The following is a 10,639-nucleotide window of genomic DNA, read 5'->3' as shown; positions in this document are numbered from 1 at the left end:
TTACATGTGGGTGGGAGGCCTTTGGGAGCCAAGGCCGTGGCCCTTTGGTCCTCTTTGCTGCTGTGATGTTCTTTAGCAGCTTTTCTATCACAGAGAGAATAAAACGTTGCCTTTCAGAAAACAGCTCCACTCTCCTTGTGTTAAAAACGGCTTGATTTGTCCTGCCCTGAAATTGCTGTCATCAGATCCTTTCATAGCATAGCATGCGTTTTGACAAATGGAGATTGGAAGAATTCTACTAACGTGAATCTATTGTTACACTAGATCGTACTGCTGCTGTTATGGAGAGTTGCCACGCTCTGCCCCCCTATCATTTGATTTTCACTGTATGGTGCTAGAAGCTGTCAGTGAGAACCTGTGTAAAAAAGGCAGCACGATTGTCACGTGCTAAGACTTTGCAACTAAGCACCTTGAGTGAGCTGCTAGTGGAAATGCTCTGTGCAGGACTGGCTGGTGTGATGTGTGTCACTGCTTCTCTCGACCTAAAGAAATGTCACTGCAAGCATCTCATCTGAAAGTGGCTGGTTCCATAGGCCCCTTGGGGTGCTCTATCCCCGCTCTGCTCCGTCCCAAGGCCACCCCTGCACTCTGCCCCTTCTCCTAAGGCTCTGCCCTCACCCCAGCTCTTTGATCGCTCCCTGAGGTCCCTGCTTGCTGATCTCCACCCTCCCACAAGCTCCTCCTTGAGCTGCCGAACAGCTGTGACTGGTGGGTGCTCAATTTTTTTTCAGTGGGTAATCCAGCCCCAGAGCACCCACAGAGTCGCCACCCCAAGCTCGTTCATGAAAAAGATCTGGGAGTGGTTCTTTTTCTCCTTGATACCTCTACACTGCATCTGCGGCCAAACCTCACAGCCCAGGCCCACAGGGTTGTCTTAACAGGGCTCATGCTAGTGCACTATTAATAGCTGTGTAGACATTGCTTTGACATTGCGGCTTGGACTCTCAAGGCCCCCCTCTGCCAGCTCCATTCTGAGCAGCAAGATCTACACAGCTATTTTTAGTGTGTTCGCATGAGACCACACAACTCAGTGGAACCTGGCCTGAGAGGTTCACTCCCAGATGCAGTGCAGCTACACTCCTTGATCATGTAGAGAGGTTTGAGAGTCTGCGCCTGTCACTAACCTACCAGAAGTGGCTCTTTAGCTCAAGTGCTTTGAAAATCAGAGCCTCCACGTTCAGTCCCTGCTGATGACTTACTGCTACAGATAGAAGTCCTAATACGGCAGTGCTTAATAGCGCAGTTGCTTTAACTCAAGGTGCTGATTTCTGTGCCTGTAGTTGAATATGATATAGTTCAGTGACAGCAGATCTGGGCAAGAAACAGTTTTCCCAACCTGTGAAAATGTTTGAGATTTCAGAAGTTTTTCCCATTCGTCGGTGAGACAAATCAAAGACCTTTCAAAAATGTTCACAGAATCCAGTGGAGAGAGAGAGTGACCCCAGAGAAGCCAACATCCCAGCGCTTAAGGCTGTCATGTGGTATGGAAGTGTGGGGGGGAGGAAACCCAGGTCAAAGTCCCCATTCTTCCTAATTTGTAGCAGGGACTTGACCCTGGTTCTCCCACATCCCCTGAGACTGCCCTGAGCACCAAGCTGTAGAGTCAATCTCTTCTCTCCAAAAAAAACCTGCTTTGTCAAAAATTCCTGACCATTGCTAATGAACAGTTTGAACCATGGACCAGCATGTTCATTTTAAACACCCAGGTGCTTTAAGACAAACTTTGTTTGACTGATGGGACATATAATACTGTGTGCGTGCATACCACTGCCCTATACCAAACAGAATATCAGAGAGGTAGGGGGGTGTGTGTGTGAGTATATAAGTATGAGAGAGAGACAACTCCATCTTGGCAGACACTCCAGGACTGCTGGAGCTAGAATCATAAACTAAAAGCTGAGGCTTCCTTGATGGGGCTATAACAGAAAGGATCAGGCACAGAAAGAATTCTGTAACACACTCAGCAGTGGTTTATATACACATCAAATGCCCTTTAGTGGCTGTTTCTACAGTTAATGGAGATTTTCCTTCAGGTCAGGTGAGAGGAGCCTGCATGTTTTGGAGCAGAAGGTCTTGATGTCTACAAGAGCAAATAGAATTTTTCAATGTGTTTTTGATGAATATTTTCAATAAAAATGTCTTGATTTTTTTTTACTTAGTTTGGATTTTTTATAGAATTGTTTTATTTTGTTTTCTTTTTGTCAAAAAAACAAAATTTGTTTTCCAGGTTTCAAAAACAGAAAAGTTTTAATTTTGCCCTCCATCTCCCCCCTCTTCCCCCCACATTTTCCACTGGACAACCATTAAACCCTCAGCAGTCACAAAATCACTGTATCGGGTACTGCCACATTCAGTTTGAAAAGTTCTTCCTTTTCTGTGTTCTCTTTCAGAAACACCAATGGGGCTCATTGCTGAGAACCTCAGGAAAGCCAGAGAAATAGCCCACAGTGACTCACGTGTTCCTGAACAGCTAAAGCATTATTTACAGAAAGCTCTGGAGGTTGCTGTTGGACTGGACCCTTACCTGGACGCAATGGCAACTGCAAAGTACTGAGATTTCTTTGTTACCTTGTGCATTTTTCTCATGGTCTGATCCCTAAAGCCGTAGATTTTTAAGGGCCTAAGGGACCCTTAATCTCAAGGCTGCCCCAATACTGTGGAATAAACTCCTGCAGGAACAACAACCTCACCTCCTTTCGCTGTAAAGTTCAAGGCACCTTTCTTTAACCTTGCCTTCTCTAACACAAACACAAAGCAATGTACCTATGTGGGGTGGAGGGTGGTGCATGCAAACATACACACATTGCTACATGTTTGTTATATATTGTATATTTAAAATATAATAATAAAAAAATCCAAATCAAAACTATACTGCACACACTTCTCCCCCTGGGGAGAAGATGAGACAACAAACATAAGACAGATGTTAGTCATGTTCCTTAATGCACTAATGATAGACACTCTGATACTGTGGTGATGAACATGGTATAACAACCTGAATAAAAGAGACCTTGTGTAGAACACAAGCCATAGAATGTGATCCAGTTACCCATATTGAGCCCCAGGACTTGTATTTGACTAAAGCATATCTTTCAGAAAGGCATCCAGTCTTGATCTGAAGACTTCAAGAGATGGAGAATCCATCGCCCCCATTGGTAGATTCACCATGTGCATACCATTTAACAGTTTTCTTCCTTTTTAGAACTCATTAAAAACCCACAGTGCAATGGTTTTTTGGACTGGTTTTAGGTGAGCCAAGAAAGAAGGGGCTTGATTCTTCTCTGTTCCTGGAAAACCAGGGAATTTGTCTGAGTAAGAACTTGGCAAAACAATTGGTTAATAGCTAAGGCCCAATTCTGCCTTGACCTTCACATGGACTTCACTGGGGCTCTGTCCAGGCACAGGGATTTCCCCCACATGGGGGGAGCTCATTGCAGGATCAAGGCCTCAGAAAGAATGTCAGGATTTAACCACTAATAATAAGAACAAGCTGTGTTTTTAACAGACCGCAACATTGGAGATCCTGCTCAAATGCAGCCATTGGTTTTTTTAAACACTGTTCTCTATTTGCTTTTTCTAGTTAGGAGTAAGCACAGATGAACTTTCATAGATTCATAGACTCTAGGACTGGAAGGGACCTCGAGAGGTCATCGAGTCTAGTCCCCTAACTTGCTATATAAAACATATTAGGAGCCTGAGGATTCAGCCCAACAATAATACCCTTTGTATGCAGTAGAGCTTTTATTTCAAAAGTGCTTTACAAATATTAATTATGCTGCTAACTAAATTATTTTAGTAACAAAACTAATTAATTAAACTAATTTTAGGTATCATTAATTCAGAAGTCCAGTTGATACCCTCATTATTCCTCTTTGAGCTGCAGCATATTACCTGGGCGTGTAGGGTCTGCTAAATAGTTCCCATCTATCAGCATAAATTCTGATCTGTGGAAAAAGCCAGTTCTTTCTGAAATTGACAATGTGTAAACTGTTCCAGTCTGTGGATTATGGGAACGCTGAGCATTAGTTCTGTTGCTGAAATAATAGCTGATAGTTATTTGACTTGCACTAGCTGTATGATAATAGCTATACATTATCTTATTAAAGTTGTTAAAGCATTTGTGAGGGGCAGAAAAGAGGTTATAGGAAATGTTCAGCTCGTCAAGGCTTGGATTATCTGAGTGTGTCTGATATGGGTTATGAATTCTTTCTCATTTTACTGAAGGTTGGCGGGGGAGGAGAGTAAAAATAGCTTCCGTGGCGTAAAATTCTGGCCTGTGGAAGCATCACAAGCCTCCTGGGATTGACGGCGGTGGAGGCTATTCTCTTCAGATGGGGGAATCTTGCCTGCCTGGTGGCTCTTGTCTTCTTTGATATCCCATGCTGTCTTCTTTCCAGAGCAGAGCCTCCCTACTCCTGGGGTCCCAGCGCTCAGGCACCAGCCCAAGCCTGAAACTTTACATAGCAGTTTTACAGCCCTGAGGCCTGAGCCCCACAAGCCCACATCATCTGACACAGGCCAGGGTATTTAGTTGCTGTGGAGACATACCCTTATTTAGCACTGTTTAATTGGCATACACTGTATGCTAGTCAGGAGCGGTGCCAGGGTTTTTGGCGCCCTAGGCAGAGGTCCTTCCGCGCTCCCGGTCAGTGGCAATTCTGCGGCGGGGGGGGTCCTTCTGCACTCCCAGTCTTCGGGGCACTTCAGCGGTGGGTCCCGGAGCGAGTGAAGGACCCGCCACAGAATTGCTGCCGAAGACCCGGAGTGCAGAAGGACCCCCTCCCCGCCGCCGAATTGCAGCCGAGGGCCACAAAATGCCTCCCTCCCAAATCCTGGTGCCCTAGACGACCGCCTAGGTCGCCTAAATGGAAGCGCCAGCCCTGATGCTAGTTAGGCTCTGTGGAATAATGCCTGGCGACGCCCAAGATTATCTTCAGGGAATCTCCTGATGTCCATTGAGTTCTTCCCAGGTTACAGGGAGGAGGTTACTTGAGCTCCATCTCCAAGGAATTGTCTTCTGAAGGCAGTAGCTCTGTTTGGAGTTTCCAGCACAGAAGAGCAGTGCTCCATGAAGGTCACAGAGATAACATACCAAGAACAGCTCTCAACGAAGGATCTCCTTTCCTTTACAGCTGTTCTGTTTTATATAAACCATGACCACATCCTACCTGATTCCTGGGGAGTTTTTGCTATCCTAGAGCTAGATTGACACTGAATTCTGTGACTTGTGGAGCATAGGAGGCTCTAGAATTTACCGCAGCAGAGCAATCGATTCTTTTTTCTTCTTGTGATGCTGCTTGCCTGCTACAGAGCCCTCTGGGGACCCTTGTCATTCAGGGTACCAGTTGTTCTTCTGGGCCCCAATGTTCTTGCATATCATTCCATTATTTGTGGGCATGCCTTGTCTCATGTCATTGTGTATGCAGGGAGCGGGGAGTTGGAAGGGGCGAGATTTGCAGATTTTGTACAAGACACTAACACTCAGCTGATTGTTTGTTTCCTTTTTAGAACAGCCTCACTTGAAGGCTGGCAATTGAACGTTGCAGGCGTTGAAACAAAAGTTAAGCCTCATAAAGAATGTGCCTCTGGCTATCTAAAAGGCAAGTCCAACAGTCCAAATCATAATTAAATGCTACAAATTTTGAATGCCAGATACCAGTAAGACCATGATGCTCGTCCCACTATATCCCATGCGTCCGGAGAGAGGGTTTGATGGATGTAGACAGACAATGTGAAAGTGTTTGAGACAAAAAGGATTTAAATGAGGGGTTTTTCTATGATTGGATTCTTCTTCATTTTTCTTGAAAATCTAATTTTCAAACCTGCTCTGCCTCTTTCACAAACAATAAAGAGATCAGATTAATGCGGTGAAGGGCAATTTTTTTTTAAATGGCAGGTTGGCAGAGGTTGTTTGTGTGCTCACAGTGGGGCAAGTATTGGTCCTCTCCAAACTAATGACACTTGGGGTTGTGTTCATGTGCAAAGCTATTGCACTAAATCTATTCCTGGACTCATTCTTCCCAGATGTTGCCATCTTTTCCATGATACATCGTTGCAGTGAAGCACTCTTGTAATGTATTACACTAATACATTGTTCAAAGGACAGCGCTGATGATAAATTTCTTAAATGATGGTGCTGTCTAGGGATAATGACTCTAAGAGCAAAAGCAAGGTAATGTGATTTTTTTTTAACCTGGTCCCAGAAAGAATACAGGAGACATCTTAAAACCATTTTCTTCTGGGGGGAATGTTAAAATATGCAATATTTCAAGCACTATTTAACAAGCACTTAAACAGTACCAGCATTGATGATAAAGATTCTACACTTAAAGCCAGTACCTTCATTCTGTTGTCGTTAGCAGCGTTTTAGATGAGATGCTGTCAGATTCTGTTGCTAAACCCCTATTCTAAAGTGTTTTACGATGTGATTAAAAAAAAAAAAAAAGGATGATCACTTAGAAGTTAGATTTAATTTTCACTGTGAACAATGTATAGTGTATTGTCTTTAATATGGTTATTTTATTCTATTCTTTCAACAGGCCAAGTTCTCAGGATGTTTGTTCATATGGTTGGAGCCAAGAGGATTTTATTAATTGGCAGGCTTAAAGGTTATAGTATCCTTGCTATGAAGGAGGCATTGCCAGATGATGGAAAAATAACTTCATGTGCAGTAGAGCCATATCTTGGAGTGAAAAGCCAAGAAGCATCTGATTACTCATCTCATGTTAAACAGATAAGTGTGAAAGTGGGGCCAATAGCAGACACTTTGGAGGTAAACTCACTTATTATTATTATTTATTATTTATTTATTATTAATTAATAATAATAATTCATTATTTGTATTATTGTAGCATCTAGGAGCTCCAGTCATGGATCAGGATCCCATTTAACATGAGATGCTTGACAAACACAGAACAAAAAGACATTTCCTGCCCAAAGTGGTTACAATCTTAAGGAAGGGGACATTCGTTTTAGAGCTGGTTCTGTTATTGGTTGCAAATACATTTAGTCCTGTCTACAAGTTGCTGATTTATCCTGATTTCTTTGTCATTTGCAAATATGCAAAAAAATGTTCAGTGAGTGGATTGTTCAAGAACTGTTCATTTCAACTATTTAGTTGGGGACTATTTGTTATTCCTGGTGTGTGACTGGATTGCTAAATCATATGGTATTGTTTCTTTTCCCTATCTAGAAGTGCTGAAACTTTTTAATCAGGAGAAAAATTCATCTCTAAATTCAGTGGACTTTGGATCACCTCCATAGAAGTCAACTGAAGCTTTTCCACTAACTTTAATGGGTTTGGATCAGAGCCTATGATTCCCAAAGCAACATATGGGCAAAGTATACACGTGACCCTCTGTGACTGACCCCACAGAGATGAGCCATCTGGTACAATTTATAAAAGAGGGACCAAGTTCTGTAGCTGAAGTGGTAGAGGTCTTCGCTTTGGTGATACTCTCTAGATATCTTCCTACTGATGACACAATCAGGGAATCAGGACAAAAGTTTTCCACTTCCAAAGCATTATCTAGCATGGTAGCTAGATTTGGTTTGTCTTGTCCATTGGCTGGTCCCATGGGAGAGTAAAGCCTACCACTGGTACCTGCTAATGGAGGCACTCCTTTTATCTGAAATGTTAGCTACCCAAACATTTGATTCTGAAGGTTAAGGGTTCTGTTTCTACTGATAACCCATGGTAGGCATCATTAAGTAAGGAACATTTCTAGTACTTATGCCAATCAATCTGAGACTGAAAATGACGTCAGTTTAAAGTGTGGGCTCAGCTGTAACATTATTTGCATTAGCAGGGATTGTATTCATTTCTAAAATTGAGTGGCCAGGAGCTTTTTGACCTCTGGCTTTTGTGACCTATGCATTTGATAGGAAAGAAACAAAGAGCTTTGACATGCATCCTGAACATGAAATGATACAGATCACCTGCAACGAGTGGTGTTTAAAATCCTTGCTCCCTGCAGTGAGTCTGAAAATAATTGAATTGCTGTTGCTCTCTAGTGCTCATTCTATGCAACTGACTTACTGTGACTGAATTAAAATATGTAGAGGCAGGCGGGGTACCTGCTGTGAAGAGATTAAAGAAGGGACCAGAATGGGAGCGAAGACATGAAAATTAAATCCTTGAATCATAATGCTGCAATTGGTTTTATATCTTCCTGTTGCTTCTTATCAGCAACCACCAAAAGAACATTCCAAGCACAATCCTGCGGGAGGCTTAATGCCCTGAACTCCCTTTTAAGCTAGTGGGTGCCAAAGGTCTTCGCTATTTGGTTGGAGGTGCTTATTGCCTCATGGCTGTGGATTCCTTGTTATGAAACGACTGAAGAATTACTGTATCAGCACTTGACCCTACACCAATGAAGTCAATGGACGATTTGTCATTGACTTCAACAGGAGTAGGATCACTCTCTTAGGAGATGGGAATTTTGTTAGATTAACTACAACCTGTGGAACTCATTGCCTGGAGGTGTTGTGAAAGCCAAAACAATACTAGGTTCATTAGATAAGATCATGGGGGATAGCTCCATCAATGGCTATTAGCCAAAAAGGTCAGGGATGCAGCACCATGCTCTGGTATCCCTAAGCCTCTAACTGGATGACAGGAGATGGATCATATTATAGTTGCCCTGTTCTGTTAATTTCCTCTGAAGCACCTGGCATTGGCCACTGTCAGCAGACAGGATACTGGGCTGGATGGACCATTGGTCTGACCCAGAATGTCCATTCTTATGTACATGGGGGAAAAAACTGTTTAAGGTTCAGCGGTAATGACAGTAACACAATTTTCATGGAAAAGATATTACATTTTATAAAGAACGGGGTGGGTTTAGGTGCCCAGTGCCCTTTGAAATTGATGAGTTGTGCTTCTAACCTCCATTGGGCAGCTGTTAAAATCCCAGTGACATCTTTAGGTAAACCTGTAGAAACAAGAGCTGAAAATGCCTGTGTGCAGCTCGAGTTGATTTCTTAGAGCCAAAAGATGTTTTTAGTTATGTTGTTCTTCTATTAAAGTGGTCAGATATCTGTGTACCTTACACAGATGCCCAATGGGATGAGTGTTAGCTTCTTCCTTTTAACCTTAGAGATAGAAATTGTTGTGGTGAACTGGTGCTCTGAGATAGTATGGAGAATCCACTGTCTTAGGTGCCTGATCGGTGTGTCGTGCTCATGTGCTCAGGATCTAACTGACCACCAGGAATTTTCTGTGGGTCAGATGGGCTGACAACACTGGGAGTTTTCTGTTTCCCTGTGGAGAATGTAGCATGAGTTGACTGGTAGAATCATCAGGACATATGTCACCTAATCAGTTCCCTTCTGGTGACATTGGGCTCTGATGGTGCCTAAGTCTCTCTCCTGTCCTCTGCCGGTGGCGTACAATAGATGAGTCTCCTGAGAGCTAAAATGCTTTAGTTTAGCAAGTCATTGGGCTCAGCACAGGATTCTCTGGGTGAAATTTAATGTCTTGATATGTGGGAGGTCAGACTAGATGATGTAATGGTCCCTTATGGTCTTAAACTTACGAAGAGATGAAAGCTCAGCCCAAATGCTCTCTTCCACGGCAGAGCCCCAATAAATTAGTTTTCTTCACAGATGCTCCACAGGGGTCATGGGAGACAGAATCATCCTGACCCCCAAGTCATAGAGTGGCAAAAAAAATTCTCCTTGAATGTTACTGTGGCCCATAATCTGCAATAGTCTCCACAGGAACTGTGCCCACAGCTATTCAGCAAATTTGATCCATATAGGTCATACCTACTGGACATGCTTCCACAGCTTTCCTAATTCACCCCACCCCCAGAGCCCTCTCTACTGCCGTGATGGAGCTTCCATGCAGCATAGCAGCAGAGCACAGAGGATACATATATCCCCCCACGCAGGCTTCCCAAAGCCTCTCCCTCTAGTTACTTAGACATATAAATGTAGCAAGTTACTTAGTCCCTTTGTCAAAGATTACCTGCTCTGCACATCCTATTGCATGGCTTTGTTTTGTTCAGCAATGCAGGTAGAAATCAACTCTGTGAATACTGTATGCCATCGACACTGGGAAGATACATCATGCATGCCGAAGTCATCTTTAATAGGACTGCCTGGCATATTTTCTGAGCACTATATATTCCATCCATGCCTCAGAACTCTACCAGGTTGTACAGTATTTAGATTAGCATAGTACTCCCACTGAAGTTAATGGGTGTACTCATAAGCTTAGAGTAAGCACATGTTTAAGTGCTTTGCTGGAGCAGGACCTGAGATAGACATGCTGCTTATAGTGAAAAGCTGCGTGTTTGTTAATGCATTTGGGCAACTTCTTCTCACCTGCAGCTCTTTATGTGCAGTGCAGTAAAATCTTTCCTAGAAATGTAGCTACCACTTCTGAAGGGATTCTCTGGCTATGTAGGGACCTACCTGCTGCAGGTAGCTGGCAAGTACAAATCTGTCCATGGAAGAGGCATACTGTATTATAATAGTAATGCAATAGCCTTTTCACATTTGAATACTTGGTTCAAACCTGCTTGAGATGCAAGTGAAAATAGGCAGCAAAGGGCAGTGGTAGCCTAGTATGAGGTGTTCTCAATCCACTTGCTTGCATGAAAAACCAGTCTCTTAGGTCCTGAATTTGGTACAG

At 43.2% G+C, this 10,639-nt stretch overlaps 1 protein-coding gene across 1 annotated transcript in view; it reads left to right on the top strand.

Annotated features, from left to right (window-relative positions):
* Window positions 1-328: 328 nt before the first annotated feature.
* Window positions 329-10,639, top strand: part of LOC116820413 (uncharacterized) — a 46,372-nt gene continuing 36,061 nt past the window's right edge. Inside the window, exons 1-4 of the mRNA XM_075073327.1 lie at window positions 329-359; window positions 2,364-2,547; window positions 5,509-5,600; window positions 6,540-6,772. Of these exons, the coding sequence (XP_074929428.1) occupies window positions 329-359; window positions 2,364-2,547; window positions 5,509-5,600; window positions 6,540-6,772 (540 nt within the window). The remainder of the gene's footprint in view (window positions 360-2,363; window positions 2,548-5,508; window positions 5,601-6,539; window positions 6,773-10,639) is intronic.

The sequence above is a fragment of the Chelonoidis abingdonii genome, chromosome 17, assembly GCF_003597395.2.
Source record: "Chelonoidis abingdonii isolate Lonesome George chromosome 17, CheloAbing_2.0, whole genome shotgun sequence".
Taxonomy (NCBI): Eukaryota; Metazoa; Chordata; order Testudines; family Testudinidae; genus Chelonoidis; species Chelonoidis abingdonii.
This window is presented reverse-complemented; position numbering and strand designations above follow the sequence as displayed.